Source organism: Leptopilina heterotoma, unplaced genomic scaffold (assembly GCF_015476425.1).
Source record: "Leptopilina heterotoma isolate Lh14 unplaced genomic scaffold, ASM1547642v1 Lhet_608, whole genome shotgun sequence".
NCBI lineage: Eukaryota > Metazoa > Arthropoda > Insecta > Hymenoptera > Figitidae > Leptopilina > Leptopilina heterotoma.
The window spans coordinates 82,317-102,898 of NW_025111140.1; the positions used below are offsets into that span (position 1 = coordinate 82,317).

Here is a 20,582-nt window from a genome sequence, read left to right on the forward strand (position 1 = left end):
CGCCTTAAATTAAACAATTTTCCAAAATTTAACACACGGTGGATACATATTTCAAAAGTTCATGAAATCGATTGAAATTTGTTACTCTGGGATTTTCGGGTTCGCTGATTACGAATTTGAAGTAATATTTTCAAAATTCAAAATGGCGGATTCAATGAGGCGGACGACAATATTTCGTATTGGCTTCAAATTTGTTACTAGGGGGTTTTTAGGGACGCTGATTACGAATCTAAAGTCAGATCACTTAAGGTACAGTAGTGTTCAATGAAGCCTTACTCGAAAACCACTTAACGGATATGGTTTTTTTTAAATACTTGTACCAGTCCATTACAGTCCATTAATGGGCTGTAATCTGGTCTTTCGGTTTTACAAATAAATTAGTTTATTTAAAGTTATTGCTTATTCAACAAAAAAATTAAGAAAACGGGTAATTATTTTTTTCAAAATGGCACAGAAAATTCAAAAATAAATATTTGTCTTTATCGAACGATCAGATTTTACTCCTTTGTATATAAAATCATCAGAACAATGTGTGATGAAAAAAATTATTTGGAGTTGAGAAAATTGTACTTAAAAATAGTATTTTTTCAATGGAATTTTACAACTGCTAATGCCCCCTTAACAAGGAATTAAAATAATGATCTGCCTCACAAAAAATATCGTCGGACTTACACTCAGATTAATCATCGCCATCATGCAAGTAAGATTTGCCAGAATTATTAGTGGATGAAATTATGTTGCATTGATATATTTTGTCGTCCGCCATTTAAAATTTTTTAAATCTAACTTTAGATTCGTAATCAGCGACTTCGAAACCCCCCGAGTAACACATTTGAAGCCAATAAATGAAGTTTTAATGTTGTCGTCCGCCATATTAGATACGCTATTTTGAATTTTGAAAATATGATTTCAGATTTGTAATCAGCGAATCTGAAAACCCCCGAGTAACAAATTTAAAGCTAGTATATAAAGTTTTAATGTTGTCGTCCGCTATATTAGATCCGCCATTTTGAATTTTGAAAATATGACTTTAGATTCGTAATCAGCGACTACAAAAACGTTTGAACGTTTGAAGGAAAAGGCGAAAAAGTCGCAATTTTTTAAAGTAAGTTGGAAAAAGTCTTAATTTCTCTGAAAAAAAATTTTTCCTGACATTTCCCTGACTATGGTATTTATATAATATTATAATAATTATAAAAAATAAAGTGTTTAATTAAATTATAGTGTTTATTTATTATTTTAATGATTGACATATTATAAACGCCTGAAATAAGAAATTTCTTTGCGCAATTTCAATCTATACTTTTATAAATAAAACGGATCATATTTCATACCGCAAGTATTTTTATTATAGATATTGAGTGTGCTCTTTTCGATTCCGGTATGAAAAAAGAAATTCGTTCAACCTAAAAATTAAATATGGCGGTTTTAATTTCAAATACACAAAAAAAATTCATTCTTTCAAGTTTGATAATTTTTTTATCCATTAACCCCATTGCAGTGTATGACGACTATAGATTCAATTCTCATCCATAGGGTCACACAAATTGTATACTTTTAAGAAACGTAAATTAGAATTTAAAATTTCAAGATGGCAGACCAAATATGGCGTTAAATATGAAGGAAACTATGAAAGGATTGGTCACTATTTTTCAAAATACCAAAATGTAATTAAATTCGCCTAAATTTTCTTACTCGGAGACTTTTGGGGTCGCTGATTACGAATTCAATGATATTTTAAAGAAATTTAAAATGGCGAATCCAATATGCCGGACAAAAATTTTAAAAATTCATGCAATTGACCTTAATTTTGTCACTCTAGGGTTTTTAGGGTCGCTGATTACGAATACGATGTTTGTTTTCAAAAATTCAAAGTGGTTAATATAATATGGGGAAAAGAAATTAAAAAAATTTTCTATCTTTATTTTAATTTTAACATTTCTATCATGATTTGAGTCTAATAATGAGCCAAAATACAGAGGTACTCTGATCATTTTTAGAATTTATTTCGGATTCAGAAAAATTTATGTCTTGAAAAACGGCGTTGGTCTTGACAATTTTTGTAAACAATTTTTAGAGGCGATTATCAAATTTTAGCTTTTCTTTTATCAAATTAGAGCTTCTTTTTTTAAAGGAGAGCTTTTTCCGAAACACGGAGGTACTCACTGAATTTGTTTCTGTTTTAGAAAAAATGTGTGTCTTAAAAAACGACACTAGTCTTGACAATTTTTTTAAACTATTTTTGGAGTCGAGTATCAAATTTGATATTTTTTTATGAAATACTTACATGTATATATCTTAGAATTAACGCAAACTCATGAAAAAAATATTTAACACGGGGGAAGCGAACACCTAACTAACTCATACGCACATTCAAAACATTGATTAATTTTTAATTGAAGTTGGTGGAAATAGCTTTTAATCAGATATTTTATTTATTTGAAAATACACAATTTTACTTGCCTGTTAAGAACTATTCATTTTTATTTATTTGTGACGTTTACATGTCATTAATAATTTAAAAAAAAATTAACAAATAATAAATTATAATATTAAAATGCACAAAAAAGACAGAGCTAAATACTATCAAAAAATAAATAGACGTATGCGCAGATAAAAAAATTTTCAAAATAACTAATTATCCTAGTTGATTTGACCAGGGAATGCAGAGTTACTTTTACTAAGTTTGGATTTGTGGAGTTGAACAGCGAAACATGTTTAATTTACTCGGAATCCTAATTAGCTTTGCTAGGTTAAGAGTAACCGTAGGTTTATAGTTAATAATACCATAAAGATTTTTTCCAGTGTGAAGTTCATTATGTATTTATAATATTTATATTTATAATATTTACAGTACTGTATAGTATAGTACAGTACTGTATAGACTATGAAAAAAGAGAGTTAGATTTAAACTACCCAGAGGATTCTATAAAAGTCGGTCCATTTGAGAGTTGAAGCGAATGGAGTTGAAATTTACAAAGTAACATTAAGGATTTATTAAATTAACTCTCTTTGCACTCTAAAAAAAGTAATCTTGATTTGATTTTGCCTCTAGAAAATATTACCACATATACCGTAAACTGGGGCTATTAGGAACACCGAGGGTATTAGGAACAAAATTCTGTTTTCGGGTGGAGTTGAAGCTATCGGCGCTGTTTATCGATAAATTGGGTTACTTGCTTTTGAAAAATTGTTGCTGTGGTAACTGGCAACACTTTTCAATGCAATAAATGTGATTATTAATTATTTTGTGAACAATAGTAGCTTGTAAGTTACTTAATGTGTTTTAGTTAAGTTTCAAACGTGCAAAACATTTGATTGATGATGTAAGTTGTTTCATTTTTAACATCTCAAAGTGATTGTTTTTTATTAATAGCATTTCTTATGGTAAACATTATTGAGTTCACTAAGTAATAAATACGTTTATTTTGTATTTACAGTAAGATTTTAGAAACAAAAACCAAAATTCACAAACGGCGGGTATATAAGGAACACAATTATTTCTACCGAATTGTTAAAGTGTGTTGTCAAAACGTAAGTTTTTCGTAATTTCTTTTGTTTTTATCACCTAATTTGATTTTTAGTGTTCAAAGATGGTTTGAAATTGTAAAAGAGTGTTGGTACCGACAAGTCACAAAAAACGACCAGTGATTCCTCTACTCACAGGTCTCCTCAGAGGTGGGCAGGTTATTCTAAAATGTAACGCTACAAACTTGGCGGGGAGTGGTTCCAAATGACTTCCAGATTCCAAATTTTCAAACCGATAAATCGTACCTGATCCTCTTTTCGAATTATCTCTTTTACAGATAGTCGGAAACTTGAAAATGTATTATCTTAATGTGGAAGCTTTGATTCAGAAGACTGCTGATTTTTCGTTATTAAAAATTTTTTAGACAAAGATTTTATAGATAATTATGTTCACGATTTTGATAAAAGTGGGGGTAGGGGAGAGTGGGACAAGACGGGGTACTTAAGGTTTAAAGCGCAAAAAAACGAAAATTATCGAATATATATTTTATTATTTTATTTAATTACCATCTTTGGGAATCAGTCTTTAGTAATAAAGGCGTACAAAGGCCATCTGTTTCTTAAAAAATCATAAAATTAATAATATAGAAAAAATTGCAAATCTCCCCATTTTACCCCACCGGCACGGTACTAAAAAAGCAACCTATTTCTATCGACAAATTTTACAAGTATAGGTTGCATCTTCATTTTCGTCATCGACACAAGTACAACTGCACAAAGCCCATTGACCGCAGACAGAACAAGCAGCCCAGCCTTCATTTGAGTCTAAATAATAACCATTACAATTTATAGAGACAAGGTGTATTTTCCACTTTACCATCGCTAATTATTGAATTAACCTGACAAGCTTTTTTCTTTTTTTTTAAGTAGTTTTCTTAACTTACCTTATTTCTCTTTTCTTTTGCTTTATTTGTGTACCCCGTCTTGCCCCACTCTTCCCTACCCTATCTTGCCCGCACCTACGAAATTGAATAAAATGATTAATTACTAAAATTGACGATTCAACAAAGAAAAAAACATATGCTTCCCTTTTTCTGTAACCCTCGACAGTTATAAAAAATTTTTTATAGTTCATTAACTGTTATTATTAAATGAAATAAACACCTTCTAAAAAAAGTGAAAAATTCACAAGAAAATCGTCGAAAACAGTTTTTTTTAGTAAAACAGCTAAAAGATTTGTTCTCATGGCTCATGTCTCGGTGCAGTATTATGTAAAATATAATCGCGATTGGTTAATTCGTTTGTTAAATAGGGCCGGTACCCCGTCTTGCCCCACTCTCCCCTATAAGTCCCAAAAATCACTTTTTAGTTTTTATAAATACAACTGTTTTAAAAAATGATTGGATTGGTTTAAAATTTGTTACTCAGGGGTTTCGGGGTCGCTGATTGCAAATAGGATGTCAAAATAAAAAAATCTGTGGACAGATTCTAATCAGTCCTAATCAGCGACCCCAAAACCCCTCGAATAACGAGTTTCAGGCAAATTGAATCGATTTTTAAAAGTCGATCGCCATTTTGGATCCAACATTTTGAGTTTTGAAAATCTGACGTCATATTCGTAATCAGCGATCCCGAAAACCCCCGAGTAATAAATTCTTAAAGAATCCAATCACTTTTTTAAATAGTTGTATTTAGGTCAATTTGTATGCAGGACAACTGTTGAAAAATCAATTTTGACAGTTAATTTAGTTTGTTGTTGGCAATATCTCTATATTTTCGTAAAGTAGAGGGTTCAAGCTTTAATTTAACTCATATGACAAGTCTCTAGCACGTCATATTTACCCAGTAGAAATTTTTAAAAACTACTAAAAAATGATTTTTGGGTATTTTACCCCCAATTTTCTCAAAATCCTGACGTGATGGGAGGTTTTAGTTAAATGTTAATTCGGATTTAGCGCACCAAAAGCTACGGTAAATGACTTCTCGATCTCAGACAGCGGAAATTTTTATTTTTTTGCAGGCTTCTGAAATTATATATATATTCATATATATATATAGCACTTTAACATGTGACAGACGTGTCCAAATTCAAAAAATCCAAAAGTTTCTTGAAGAAGAGACAATTCGGAACCATAATTATCTATAAAACCTTTGTCTAAAAAATTTTTAGTAACGAAAAATCAGCAGTCTTCTGAATCAAAGCTTCCACATTAAGATAATAAATTTTTAAGTTTCCGACTATCTGTATAAGAGATAATTCGAAAAAAGGATCAGGTACGATTTATCGGTTTGAAAATTTGGAATCTGGAAGTCATTTGGAACAACTCCCCACCAAGTTTGTAGCGTTACATTGTAGAATAACCGCCCACCTCTAAGGAGACCTGTGTACTATGATACCAGCAACGTTTAAAACACACATTCGCTCTTTTAGTTTTGTTTTTACATTTGTGACTGTCCACGAGAAAACAAGGCTTAGGTCCAAAAAATCAATTTTGATTTTTTTATGGTAATCGACAGATATTATGTTGCTTTTTCAAATGCAAAAGTCAAAAGTTAAAAATATCAATTATTTTCGACAATATATCGTTTTAAAGCTGGGTATGTGAAGCGTAGTTAACTTCAATCGTCGACTGTCCACGACAAAACACGGCTTAAGTCCAAAAAATCAATTTGAGTTTTTATGGTAATCGACAGATTTTATGTTGCTTTTTCAGATGCAAAAGTCGAAAGTTAAAAATATCAATTATTTTCGACAATATATCGTTTTAAAGATGGGTATGTCAAGCGTAGTTAACTTCAATCGTAGTACTTCAATCGCTCGCCCTGTGAAATTCACGTTTGGGAGCTAAGCCGTGTTTTCTCGTGGACATTTGTATAACTTACATTTTATAATTTCGAAAAAATGCGTCTTTTTCTTTTTTTTTAAATTCCAGCTTTGATCAAGGCAATTATTATTTAACCTTTGAATGTGCTCGCCAAGATCAAGAAAAGAAATAAAAAATTAAGGCAATATTTCAATACCCAAAAAAGTTGCAAGACTTTAAAGTTGAAATCTGTTCCTAATAGCCCCAGTTTACGGTATATAATAAAATCTTATTCTTTGCATCAAGACGAATCGATTGGTATATACAAAGTATAAATTGTATGAGAATTTATAGAGTTAATTACAATTAAAGCTGAAAAATGCGCATTTTTATCAAAAAATGAGTTCTTTCCGCAAAATTATGTTACCGTGTTATACAATCTTACTCATTTATTTCAAAAATCTTATTCTTTGCACCAAGACGGATCGATTGGTATATATAAAGTATATATTGTGTTTAAATTCATAGAATTAAAACCAATTATAGACAAAAAATTTGAATATTTAATAAAAATTCATTTTTTCTTAAAAATTATGTTGCTGTACAATAAAATGTTATTATTTATTGAAAAATGAATCAAAAATCTTATTCTTTGCATCAAGACGAATCGATTGATGTATATAAAGTATATATTCTATTGAAAATTATAGAATTAATTACAATTAAAGTTGAAAAATTCACTTTTTTACTAAAAATTCTTTTGTTTATTTATATTCATATTACTGAATAAGAAAATTTTATTCTTTCTATTAAGACGAATGAACTTTATTTTATAAATGTTAAATTGTATTGTAAAAATTATTTAAAAATGAAATATACTTATCGTTAATGCTTCCTCCACGAGGAAGCAAATATTTTTTGCTGATCATAAAGAGGAAGAAAAATGTTCATGTAATGAACATCTGGATTTACAACTTGTTTATTTTTCATTGCAAATGATTGAATCAATTTAGCCATTGTTATTGACAATTATTATGAACAATTATCAAGTTACTTTTGTAACCATTTTAGGCATTTTTTCAACATAAGATGTTCATATCATACGTATATTCTTTCAAAAACTTAAAAAAATTATTAGGACAAACAATTACATTTGTTATAAACAAATTATTTACTTTTCAAACAAATAAATGGCTTATTTCTGCATAACAAATAATTTTTATTATTTTAACTAGTTTAAAGTCATGTAAAGCTCTACTTGATTATTGATTACTAGATTATTTTTCATATGATTGTTAATAACAATGGTAATTATTGAATTCAAAATAATTTTTTACTAAAATCTACATGGATTACTTAAATAAACATAAATTTGTCTGCCAAAAAAAATTCTATAGAAAAGAGCCAAAGTTATATATTTGTTAATTAACATTATTTGCAACAATTTAAATAAATTGTATTATGCATTATTATACGCCTGGTCGTCATGCTAGTCTAATTCAAATTGATTTAAATCATTTGCAATGAAAAATAAAAAAATAAATATTTTTTCTAAAAATATTGTAAATTGTTAACTTTAAGTAACAAAAAAAATATAAACAATTTAAAATTCAAAAATTGGTTTGGAGGGATCTTTTAGAAATTTTATCTCCTTTAATTTAAGACTATCAAAATCCGATAAAATTTGTAGGCTCCAGACAATTTTGAACAGTAAATTGTAAAAAATGCCAATGTGCGCGGGGCGAGTTCAACGTCATTTAAGCTCTACACAGCTGCAGTTTTTAATTAATAACTTTTATTCTAATTGAGGCTTATTTTTTTCAAAATCGGTTTTACACTCGGAGACGTGTAAAGAATATAATACAATTTTAATTTTTTGTTAGGACGTGAAGAACATATTTTTTTATTAACATTTAATAAACAAATAATATAAAAAATTACAAAAAATAAAAAATATTTAAAACAAAAAATATATTCAAATAGTGCAATTCGAGACGAGAAAAACTAATATTTATATTTTTAAATCCGTCAACTGGAACTCGAGAAAGAAATTTGTTAATTTAGCAGTACTAAAAAATTCAATTGTTAATAACTTTTACAAAAAAATTCTTTTTGGCTTAGTATTTTCTGAGGTTCTTAACCATATTAAGAGTAAACAAAAATATTTTGGTTCAAAAAGAAAATTTTTAGTTTTAGTTGATCCGTTTAGGAAATTCTGACCCTGGTCTTATGCGTTATTTTTGCTCATGGGAAAGAATGGCCGCCATTTTCAAACAAGTTGAAAAAGTAAATGACTTTAAACTCCCTGACACGAGACAAACAGTTATAAATGTAGGATATTTCAAAAAAGTTCATAGGGTATCCGGAGGTTATCCTTTTAATAAACAAACCTTCGCTTTGTAGGATATTTTTGGGATATCCTTGGGACGTCTGTAGGATATCATGAAAATATTTTCACAATATATAAATGTCATCGGGATATCTATAATTGATAGCCCGTGTGAAATTTTTCGACTTTGCCTTATTTAAAAATGGGGCGTTGATGAGGAATTTATTAGGCCAACTACACTAGTAATTTCTACATACCTTCAATTTTTACATATTTTTAACAATAATTTCTTCTTGAATAACTTATTTCTTGAAAAAATACCATAAAAATATTGCTTAAAAATTATTTAAGGAATAATTTTACCTATAACTTTAAAAAATAATGGAATTTTAAAATAGTTGATTGCCAGACAAAATTTAGACTTTTTCCCTGATCCTAAAAAATATTCTGGATTCTAAAAATTATTAGATATTCAAAAAAATGTTCTATAACATTTATTTACGAATTTCCTTGATTTTAAAATTATTCAAAAACACCAATAACTTCATTTTTTAAATAAGTATTTAATCATTATTATTTTTCCATAGGATAAATGGAGAATAAATGGATCACTCTGAGTCTTTGACTCGGTGTAATCGATTTCTTTCTGATTTGTAACAATTAAAAATAATCAAGCGATCATCATATCCTATTTTTAATATTTGTTTAAATTATGAAGTAAAAAAAAATTTTTGTCCAGACTTCATATCCTATTTTTAAATAAATTTTAGTTAGACTTCATTTCCAATTATTCATATTTTTCCTTAGTAAAAACAAATTTTAGTCAGACATAATTTCATATTTTTCTAAGTTAAATAGTAAAAACAAGTTTTAGTCAGACGGTATCTTATTTTTTGTATTTTTCAATTACATTTGTTTTCAATTTAATTTGACGTGAAATTTCGATTATTTGGAAATTCTTGAAGTAATTTAAAAAATAATTCCATTCAACTTTTTGTAGAAAATTATTTCCATTGAATTTTTAGTTAGAAGTATGAAAAATTCAGATTTTTAAAGATTTTTATTCGAAACCTTGCCAAAATTCAGTTATTTCGAAAAACTGCAATTCTTAGTAATTTCTTCAAATTTCAATTATTATATAAAACTTTAACTGAAATTAAGTTTTAAATAAATTTTTATTACAAAATTCTACTCAGTTATTTAAATACAAACAGAGATAATTTTTTAAATAATTAAATGTTTCTTCGAATTGAATTATTATACATAATTTTATCAACAGATTATTATAAATAATTGGATTCTTTTGACGAATTTTAATCAAATTTTAAAAAATAACATTTTTTAACAAATTGGATTCAAATTGTATTAAAAATAATTGAAATTCTGCAATGAGTTTTATTATTTATAAAAATAATTAAATCCCTAAAAGAAAATTTAAAGTTTATTAAAGTAATACAATTGCTGCGAAGACTTTAATGTTAAATTTTGAAATATCCTTTTTTTCGAAAAATTTTATGCAAATTCCATTTTAAATAGCACAGGCACACAAAGAAAAATTTCGTGACCTAGAGGACAGAACCTTATATTCCTATGTTTTAGAGGTCGCTGAAACCGAATATGACCATGACAAATGTTTGTACTTGCTCATTTTCCCGCTAACACCCCCACAAGAGAGAGAGAGGGTTGGTATTTCAGTTTTCAAGAAAATCGAGTAGGGTGTCTTATGTTTTTTAAGTCGCTGAAACCGAAAAAAATCCACTAAAAACAAATTCGTCTATCCCTTTACCCTCCCAGAACGCCCTAAATACACCCTTAGAGGGAGTTAAAATTTAATTTTTCACGAAAAGTCGATTGCGGTGTCTATTCCTATGTTCTTTGGGTCCCTGAAACCGAAAAAGACCACCAAACATAAATTAGTCCTCTCCTTCACCTCCTATTCCTCTCTTACTGCTCTCTAACATAGGAATAGACACCGCATTCGACTTTTCGTGAAAAATGAAATTTTAACTCCTTCTAAGGGTGTATTGAGGGCGTTCTGGGGGGTAAAGGGATAGACGAATTTGTTTTTAGTGGTCTTTTTCGGTTTCAGCGACTTAAAAAACATAAGACACCCTACTCGATTTTTTTGAAAACTGAATTGCCAACCCTCTCTCTCGTGTGGGGGTGTTAGCGGGAAAATGAGCAAGTACAAACATTTGTCATGGTCATATTTGGTTTCAGAGACCCCTAAAACGTAGGAATATAAGGTTCTGTCCTCTGGGTCACGAAATTTTTTTTTGTGTGTGCCTGTGTAATTGAATTTCTGTGAAATTTTTAGTTTTTTGGAAAATAATTAAATATTCATGTAGAATTTTGTCAAAATGAATGGATTTTATTAAAATTCCTGAGACTAATTTAATTTTTTCGAGGAATTATGATGTTCATTTATGAAGATAATAATAATTGAAGTGTTGAAAATTTTTACAGATTTTTTGAAAATAATTGAATTTCTGGAAAGAATTTTGATACTTATTAAGATAGTTAAATTCTGTCAAAAAATCGGGTTAAACATTTTCAAAATTTAATCTAATTTTAACAAAATTGGAATTTACAATAAATTATTGTCATAAGTAGAAAAAAATTAAAGTTTTTATTAGAATTCCTGATAATTTTGTAGTTTATGAGGCAAACAAGAAAGACACAAAAAATCAGAATTTTCTTATAAATTCTAAAAATCCAAAAATTTTCATACTTTTAATTAAAAAATCTGTGGAACTAATATTTTCGAAAAAGTTTAGCACACTTTTCTTGATAGTATCGAATTGATTCTAAAGTGTATCAATTTGATATCAAGATGTGGATGAAATAAAGTATTGATCTAATTTTTTGTATGAAATTGATATACTTGATATGAATTAAATACTTTCAAGAAAACTGTAAATTAAAATTTTTTAAAATTATTTCAAGTTTTTATTTTCTAATATACCTATATTTCCGATTTATCCAAAAGTCGTAAAATTGAATTGAAAAATAAATGGATTTGAAAATTTTCAAAAAAGATTGTAAAAATAATAAAATAATTGATTTAAAAAATAATTTTTGTTAAAAATTGTAGAAAATAACAATTATAAGTTATAATTATATTTTTATATGCATTTTTTTCCTCGCATACGTAGCCAGTAAAATCCCAAAATATTTTTTTACAGTGAGTCAAAGCAAAATTGAGTCTGCCCTCTTTCATTATTATCACCTATTCCTACTGATTTTATTTAAAAATATAAAATAAATATTGAAAAAATTCAGGAAAATGTTGTTTTAAATGTAAACACATAGATTTCTAGTCCAATTAATAGAAAAATTAGCTTTTAAATATTATTTTTCATTTAATAGAAAGTTTGATATTTTTGGAGAAAAAAGACAATTAAATCCAAATTAATATTGAAAAAAATGAATAAATTTATATTTTTCTATTTACACATTCATTTTTTTTAATGAAAATTTGTATTCAATTGTCTTTTCTTCTCGAAAATTGTCAAAGAAATGAAAGTTTGAATATAAAAATGTAATTAACTTTTAATGAAATTGGCTGAATACCAATTAACGGAAAAATAAAACATTTTATATTATTTATTTCTATTATTATTTCTATGAGGAAGCAAAGTGTTCATGAAATGAACACAACGAGATTTACGAAAAAAATCGTACAACTTTGCAGCGGTTTTTTATGTTTTGTCAAGATTTATTTTATATTTTTTAAGAAAACCGGTGGTAATATTAATACATGTATTAATTGATTAATTAATAAAAAAAATTGCTTATTATTATTCATCAACTAGTATTTCATCAAGTAGTTATTATTTTATCAATTAGTAGTTCGTTACTGCTGCTACCGGTACTTAAATTATCACTACTTATATTTTCAATATGAATTATTTTCTTTGTTTTGCAGGTTTCTCCTCTGCAATAACGTCTTTCTGAAAATTTTCGTTTGTCCGCACGATAAGTATGTCGTCTATCATATCATGACTCAGGTTAGTGCGCAAGTCAGAAATGATAAATTTCATACCTATATACCTAAAAATAGTCTTTCGACATTAACTTGAGTCATGGGGGCGGCATGTACAATTGTCGATAAACTATAGAGTTCTGGAGATGAAGATTTTCTAGTTTCCCAGTATTTTAAAATGTTCTCTTTTACTGGTATTTTAGGAGTTTTTGCAAAGTCATCTAAAAGACTTTCAATTTGAGAAACGCCGCCATTGGAAAGTTTTAATTGTCTTTCCGCGTCTCTTTTTGCTTTCTCATGAGGAAGCTTTGCATTTGTGACGATTATCAATTTTTCAAAAGAAGGTTATACAGACTCATTTTCATCTAGAGCATAATGTATATTCAATTCTGATGTCCAGATGTATGTGTGAGTGTGTGTATGTATGTGTGTGTGTATGTCACAAAAAATTGTGTACAAATTATTATCTCAGACAAATTTTGATGTATTGTCCTGAAATTTTGCAGGCTTATTGCAGTCATTAATACCTAAAATCTGACACAAGGATTTTCAAAAATATCTACAAAATTTTTTTTATACAATGTTTAAAATTCAGAAAATTTTATTTTTGTATTTTTTGAAATAAATTTTTTATTTGTTAATATTTTCATTAATTATTCTTAAAATTACATTCCTGACAAGAAAACGAATCGATTGATGTATACAAAGTATATGGGGAATTCCACGTGAGATTTAAGTCGACCTCTTAAAATCGGCCAAAAATATTTTTTTTCTATTCTGTATCGAAAAAAAACAAATACGTATTTTTTTATTTATGTTTAATTGTCTAAATTTTCGAGTTATGAATTTTCGAAAATTTGGACTTTTGATTGTAGACCTATATTCAGTAGCTTATAAGTCAAAAAATATTAAGTTTAAGAAAAAGTTGTCAAAGAATGAAAGTTTTAGTTTTCTTTCGACTTTTAAGAAATGTAAACAAAAATATTTTTTTTAAATTTTTTATTAAAAAAAAAAAATTTTTTTTATAAAGAAATTAATTTTTTTTAACTTTGGGCCGGATTTTTTTATATTTTTAAAAAATTTTTTTGTACCTTATAATATAGAGAAGATTTTCTAAAAAGTCCCGAAATGGGCCTGATGTGTTAAATGAGTTTTAAAATATTTTCAAAAATCACTTGCAAGCATCATAGTGGGATTTTTTTACAATTAACTTTCTAAAACTGTCTAAAAGGTATAATTTTTAATATATTTGAGTGTTCTTTGTTTTAAATGAAAGGGTCTACGCTGTAAACAGTTTTAAAAAGTTAAATGTAAAAAAAATCCCATTATGATGCTTGCAAGTTATTTTTGAAAATATTTTAAAACTTATTTAACACATCAGGCCCATTTCGGGACTTTTTGGAAAATCTTCTCTATATTATAAGGTACAAAAAAATTTAAAAAAAATATAAAAAAATCCAGCCCAAAGTTAAAAAAAATTGATTTTTTTATAAAAAAAAAATTTTTTTTAATAAAAAATTATAAAAACATATTTTTGTTTACATTTCTTAAAAGTCGAAAGAAAACTAAAACTTTCATTCTTTGACAACTATTTTCTAAACTTAATATTTTCGGACTTATAAGCTACTGAATATAGGTCTACAATTAAAAGTCCAAATTTTCGATAATTCATAACTCGAAAATTTGGACAATTAAACATAAATAAAAAAATACGTATTTGTTTTTTTTCGATACAGAATAGAAAAAAAATATTTTTGGCCTATTTTAAGAGGTCGACTTAAATCTCACGTGGAATTGTCGATATATTTTATAAATATATAAGTATAAAATTTATAAAATTAATAAATATTTTTCTTTTTCACAAAAAATTTAAATTTTGTATTTTTTTCATAATTTATTTAATATTAATATTAATATTTTGAAATTTATTCTTACATAAAGGAAGAAGCAATTATCTGCTACCGGTCACTGCAGAGGGGAATGTCTGGACCAAAGGCCTAACTGGCGATCTAAATAAGTTTGACGTTAACTAATTAAGACGATAAGTAAGGCACTCAATTCAGTAAAACTGACATGTTATTAGGCAAGGAAGGAAAAGTGGGACAAGGAAAAACCAGCCGCGTTCGGTTCCAAGACAATAACAGAGCGTTGTTTTACGGAAAATAATATATCATTTATTCAAATGTCTTATCCTCTAATAATACAAGTGTTTCAGAAATACTTTTGTGTAAAGTCTTTGGGAGGTAGGTGTGAATGTGTCAGTGTACTTTTAAAACAAAGTTAACAAATCGCACACAATTCTGCGACGTTTGGTCGGCGGCAGCTTAGAAAAATTCGGCCATAGCTTCACGGCCTCAGGAGTTCCCTCCGGTGAACTGGGTACGCCGCTGATGGGTGAGGCTTCGAGATTTAGCACATCATTGTCAGGAAATTGCTTAGGCAACGATGGACTCACCACTCGCAGGTTGTCCCTCGGAGTTGGAGGCGATTTAGAAGGGCTGGCCACAATAGGGCTGAACGTCCCCTCAATGTCGTGACTTCCAAATTTCTCTAGAGCAACAGCTGGACTCTTTGTAGGCGATAGCGTTGGTGCTGAGGGTCACATGTGCCACATGTCATAGAAAACAGGAGAAAGTCAGGGAATTTTATTAAAAGTAGTGAAAAAAATAAATTTTTACATGGTTACCACAGGTCAGGGAAACCAGAAAAGTTAGGGAAATATAGGGTAATCTGTACAATGGTTGGCCACCCCACAATGATTGGCCGTCTAGTTGAAATATAAATATAATAAGAAATAACTTCTATAAAAACATTTTATAAACCATGGTTAATAAACTTAATGCAATCGTGCAGCCATTTCGACAATCATACTTATGTTGTCTATTGTCATTAATTTTAATGTAATTATTTATTTACGTGTTCCGAAAGAACAGCTTGACAGCTGCGAAGCTTATGGTGGTAAGTAGTGCATCCTTACAGAAAATTTGTCATTTTGTCGTTTTAAAACTACTTTTTTGAGAAAATTTTTTTTATACTTACTAAAGGTGTTTAAAAATAATAATAAATAGTTGTTTTATTAAAAAATATTACATTTTCTTAATTTATAAGTAGGCCAATAATACTCTCTTTCAATTATATGAAAACGCAATGATTGGCCAGGTTGGTTTCAAAGGCCAATGACTGTATTTTTCAAAAAATGATTAAATAGTAAAAAGAACATTATATAACAGTAAAATAAATGTTTTTAAATACATTTTTGGAAATAAAAAATTTAAAAACCCTCGAAATACAATTTTTGGTCACTGCCAATGATTGTACAAGTGCAGAGGCCAATCATTGAAAATTCAACATTTATCAGTGACAAAAGTGGCACCACCTATCGGTTCGGTAAGGTACTCATTAGTTTGACAGCTGACTCATCGTCAACAATAAATCGGACTGTATAAAGTGCAATTTTAGTCAGTAAGACACTGAAATTTTTTTTATATTACAAAAGAATGTTAGGTATGTAAAAATGCCAAAGTGCGAAAAGAATACTGATTATTGTAAAAAGTACAGAGAAGAAGATTTACAAAAGGCCTTGAAAGCAATAAGCGATGGTTTACCGAAAAGAGAAGCTTCTCGTATTTATAATATACCGAGGGCAACGTTACAATTTCGATTATCCTCGAAATTCTCTAAAGCACGACCTGGACCAAGTACTGTTTTAACAGAGCAAGAAGAATTGACTCTTGTAGATTGGATAATGGAAAATCAAAGAAAAGGATTCCCTCGTAGAAAAGAAGATATTCAGGTAACATAATCGTATTATTAACTTGCATTCAAGTCTATCAAGACTATTAAGGGTAAACAGTACAGTTGTTTCCCTCTAACATTAATTGTCATCATAACACTTATTTTTTAAATATTAAACAAACCTATTTTTCGAAAATAATACAAACAACCTCTTCCTAACCTAAAATTGACCTGTCATTTTGACGTTTTACGATTCAATGCATTTTATTATTTACGTAGAAAATTATTAATTCTAACGAAAACCAATTGCTATAAATGCATTTTTATTCAATAATCTTAAATATTATATTAGATTTGAACAAATTATTTGTAATTTTTAGTGGTCAATCAGTTTAAATTAATGATCAATCATTGTACGAACAGGCTGTATCACTGTACTGTTTATCTTTATGTACCTACTTTAGCTTCGATTATGAGGACTGAAATATTATTTTTCATAAATTTACAGGTGTCTGTGAAGCAATTTTTGGATGCATCACCTCGTAGTAATCCATTTCCTCACAACATGCCAGGAATTGGTTGGTTTAACGCATTTTTAAGTCGTCATCCCAGTCTTGCTATTCGAACTCCAGAGTATATTACATCTGCATCAGCAAATGTTTCTGAAAATGATATAAAATCTTGGTTCGCTCAAATTTACAATTATTTGAATGATAATAACCTTCAGCACATCCTGCAATATCCAAGTCGAGTTTATAACGGGGATGAAACTTGTTTTCAAGTTTGTCCGAAAACGAAAAAAGTAATCGGAATAAAAAATTCGAGAAACGTGTATGAGATTGAGGGCGGACAATCGAAACTTAATATCACTGTAATGTTTACATTTTCAGCGTCAGGGGATACTACTCCTCCAATGATAATTTATCCTTATGTGCGACTTCCATCTGCAATTGTACAATCGATTCCTAAAGAATGGAATTGGGGAATTGGTCTAAGCGACACCGGTTGGAAGAAAACAGAACTATTTTATGAATATATAGGAAATGTATTGTATCCAAGTCTTAAAAAGAAAGGAATTAAGTTTCCAATTATACTTTTCGTGGATGGCCATAAAACTCATTTAGATAAAAGAGTTAGTGATTTATGTACAAAGTTGCAAATAATTCTTATAGCTTTATATCCAAATTCTACTAGAATCTTACAACCTGCTGATGTATCAGTGTTCAAACCACTGAAAAATGGTTGGAAAAATGGTTTATCTGAATGGAGGAGAGAGAATCCTACTAAAGAATTAACGAAGGAAAATTTTGCTCCACTTTTAAAAAAAGTAATTGATTTGTCTATAAATGCGGAAATAATTAAAAATGGTTTCCGAGCTTGTGGACTGTGTCCTTGGGATCCTGATGCTATCGACTACTCCAAATGTCTCGGAAGTAGTGATTCTACGAATATTAAACCAAACACTGCAATGAATTTTGCCACTTTCAAAAATATTGTAGGCGAGGAAAAGGTAAATCTATTTCGAAGTTGGAATGATATGGACACTGAAAATGAAGAAAACGATTTCACTTTGTATAGACTTTATAAATATTATTCTGAGAAAGAGTCTAAAATTCTGGAAAATAATAATAAATCATCACAAAAATCGTTCGAAAATCAAGTTAATGATGCTGATCAAGCTCAAATTCTAGTTGAAGAGAATGATGCCTCCGAAGAAAGTACTCTTTCTTCAGATAATGTTTTTCAGATGGAAATTCAAGAAGAAAACATTGTGCAAATTGAAGAAATCAATATAGTATCTGAACAAATGCTTTCTGAAAATCATTTACAAAATTCAGAAATCTTGGACATGGAAGTAGTTATTGCACAAGAAAATAACCATTTAGATTCAACGTCAGATGTCGATTTAGAAAAACTTATTCAGGTTAATTCTACTGACGATAATAGTAATATTGCGACAAATAGTAATATTTTTGATTTAGAAAAAACTATTGAGATTAGTACTACTGATGATGATAATAATAATGGTAATATTACGAATCATTTGGCATGGCCGCTTTCTCCCAAAAGAAAGGGGAAACGAATAACTGAACGAATGCCTTACGATTTGACAAGTGAACAGTGGAAAAATATGAAAGAAATGGAAAATCTCACTAAGGAAAAAAAAATTCAAGAAGTTGCAAATCGAAAGAGGGAAAGGGAAATCAAAAAGCAATTAAAAGATCAGGAACAAGAAGAAAAGATGAAAAAGAGAAAAGAAAAGACAAAAACTGCATTAAAAGAAAATAAGAAGAAAACAGTAAGCAAAAGAGGAAAAAAATAAATGCAGAGGTATTATTATTTGTAAGGCGGTTAATCACTGTATTTTGATAATTTCATAGGCCAATGATTCAGTTATTGGCCTCTGCCAATTTCTATGTGTTTCGGGCCAATAAATGTATTTTTGACAGTTGTGTTATTTTATTTAAATATTTATTATTTACAATTTCCTACTCCTGTGTCATTATCAAACATTAAAAATAGAATAAATTTGCTTCCACTTTGTGTTTTCATAATTCATTTTTGACAGGTACAGCAAATTTGGCAATCAGCTAAACATAAAAATTCTCTTAAGGGGCCAATCATTGTACCGATTACCCTATTAAAAGTGCTGAAAAAACATTTAATTTCTATAATTCATAAAAAAATTATGAATTTTGGTTTCCTTTTTTGCTTGCCTCGTAAACTATACAATTGACACAAATTCTAAAAAAAACTTTAAATTTTTTTATTTCTGACAATAATTTGTTTTTAATAACTTATAAATTATTAAGTGAACTAATTTTTTTAAAAAATTTTAATTTCAATAGAGTTTAAATTACTTGAATTTTTTAAATATGCAAAAATTGCACCCAGAAATTCAATTATTTTCAGGAATTTTAATAAAATGCATTGCAAATTTTAATTATTCTCATAAATAACAATATTCATCACAATTTATTTATTTTTAAAGGAAGTAAAATTCCTCACAGAAATTTAATTATTTTAAAAAGTTTTATGAAACATTCCCGACAAGAATAATCGTTTTGAACTAATGTTCAAAATCACCTATAATTCGTAAATTTTAACCGAATGCAATTTTTCTTTTTGGAGAAAGTCAGGCAATAAATTTTTAAGAATACTGTGCATTTTTTAAATTCATATTTGTTTAAACAAATTATTATTATTATTGTTAATTACTAACTTTTTACATATTGTACCTAGGGAGCGCCAGGACAAAAAATTTAATATCTCCTAAAGTTTCAGACCCTCCATCGATTTTTTTTTGGAAAATACTCGCGAAATAAGTGGGAATCGAATCATTGTTATTAAAAGCAAAAAAATAGCACTTTTCAAAAAATTGTTTATTTAAAAATTATTTTTTAAATAATTTGTTTTAAAAAAAAATTTTTTTTTATAATATATTTTCTTGAATTGTCTGTAAACAATAAGCATTTCCTGAAAATTTTATTAAATTTTATTCATTTTCCTTAGAGATATACCATTTTCAAAATTTCAAAAAAATTTTTTAAAACCTCGTAAATCCAAAATTTTTTGAAATCGATTTAGGGTTTTTATTTTACTGGTATGTATTCCACTTCAAAATTTCGAAGTTTCAACAAAATCGAAGAAGTAGGGGACAATTTTGATTTTTTAGGCATGGAGCTACCCAAGGGTGTTTACGAAATGCTCGCCCTAGGGCGCCCCGAGGCGACCAAAGGTTCTCAAAGTCACTTTTATTATTCTTTATTTATATGAAAACAAACGATAATAAAAGTGACTTTGAGAACCTTTGGTCGCCTCGGGGCGCCCTAGGGCGAGCATCTCGTAAACACCCCAAATATTTATTTTCACAAATTTTTAAATTGTTAACTTGCAGTTTTAAAAACAAATGAATTGTTATAACATTGTTGACGTGAACGTTAACAATTTGAAATTTTGTGAAAATAAATATTTCAAAAAAAAATTCTTCTGATTGCCAGAATGGTTTAGCCTGCTTGAAATTCATAGGAAATGTTCATAATTATTTTAAGAACTTGTAGTAAAAATTTGATAAAAAAAGGTGGTGTTTTTGAGAAAATTGATCTTATTTATTTTCAGAAAATCGTCTCCTGTTTTTATAATTTTTAATATTTTTTCAAATTTCAAACTGGATTTTGAAGAGGACAAGACCATCTACAAGACCCAGGAAAGAAAATTAAATTATACTCAATGGAAAAAAAATGACAAGCAAACAATTTTT

General features: G+C 28.3%; 1 protein-coding gene across 1 annotated transcript; it reads left to right on the forward strand.

The window, feature by feature from the left end:
- Positions 1–16,100: 16,100 nt before the first annotated feature.
- On the forward strand, positions 16,101–18,916 carry LOC122509568. Its single transcript, XM_043623735.1, has 3 exons — positions 16,101–16,379; positions 16,830–18,435; positions 18,891–18,916. Exons 1-3 carry the CDS (start codon positions 16,101–16,103, stop codon positions 18,914–18,916), a joined length of 1,911 nt encoding a protein of 636 aa, XP_043479670.1.
- The last annotated feature ends 1,666 nt before the right edge of the window (positions 18,917–20,582 follow it).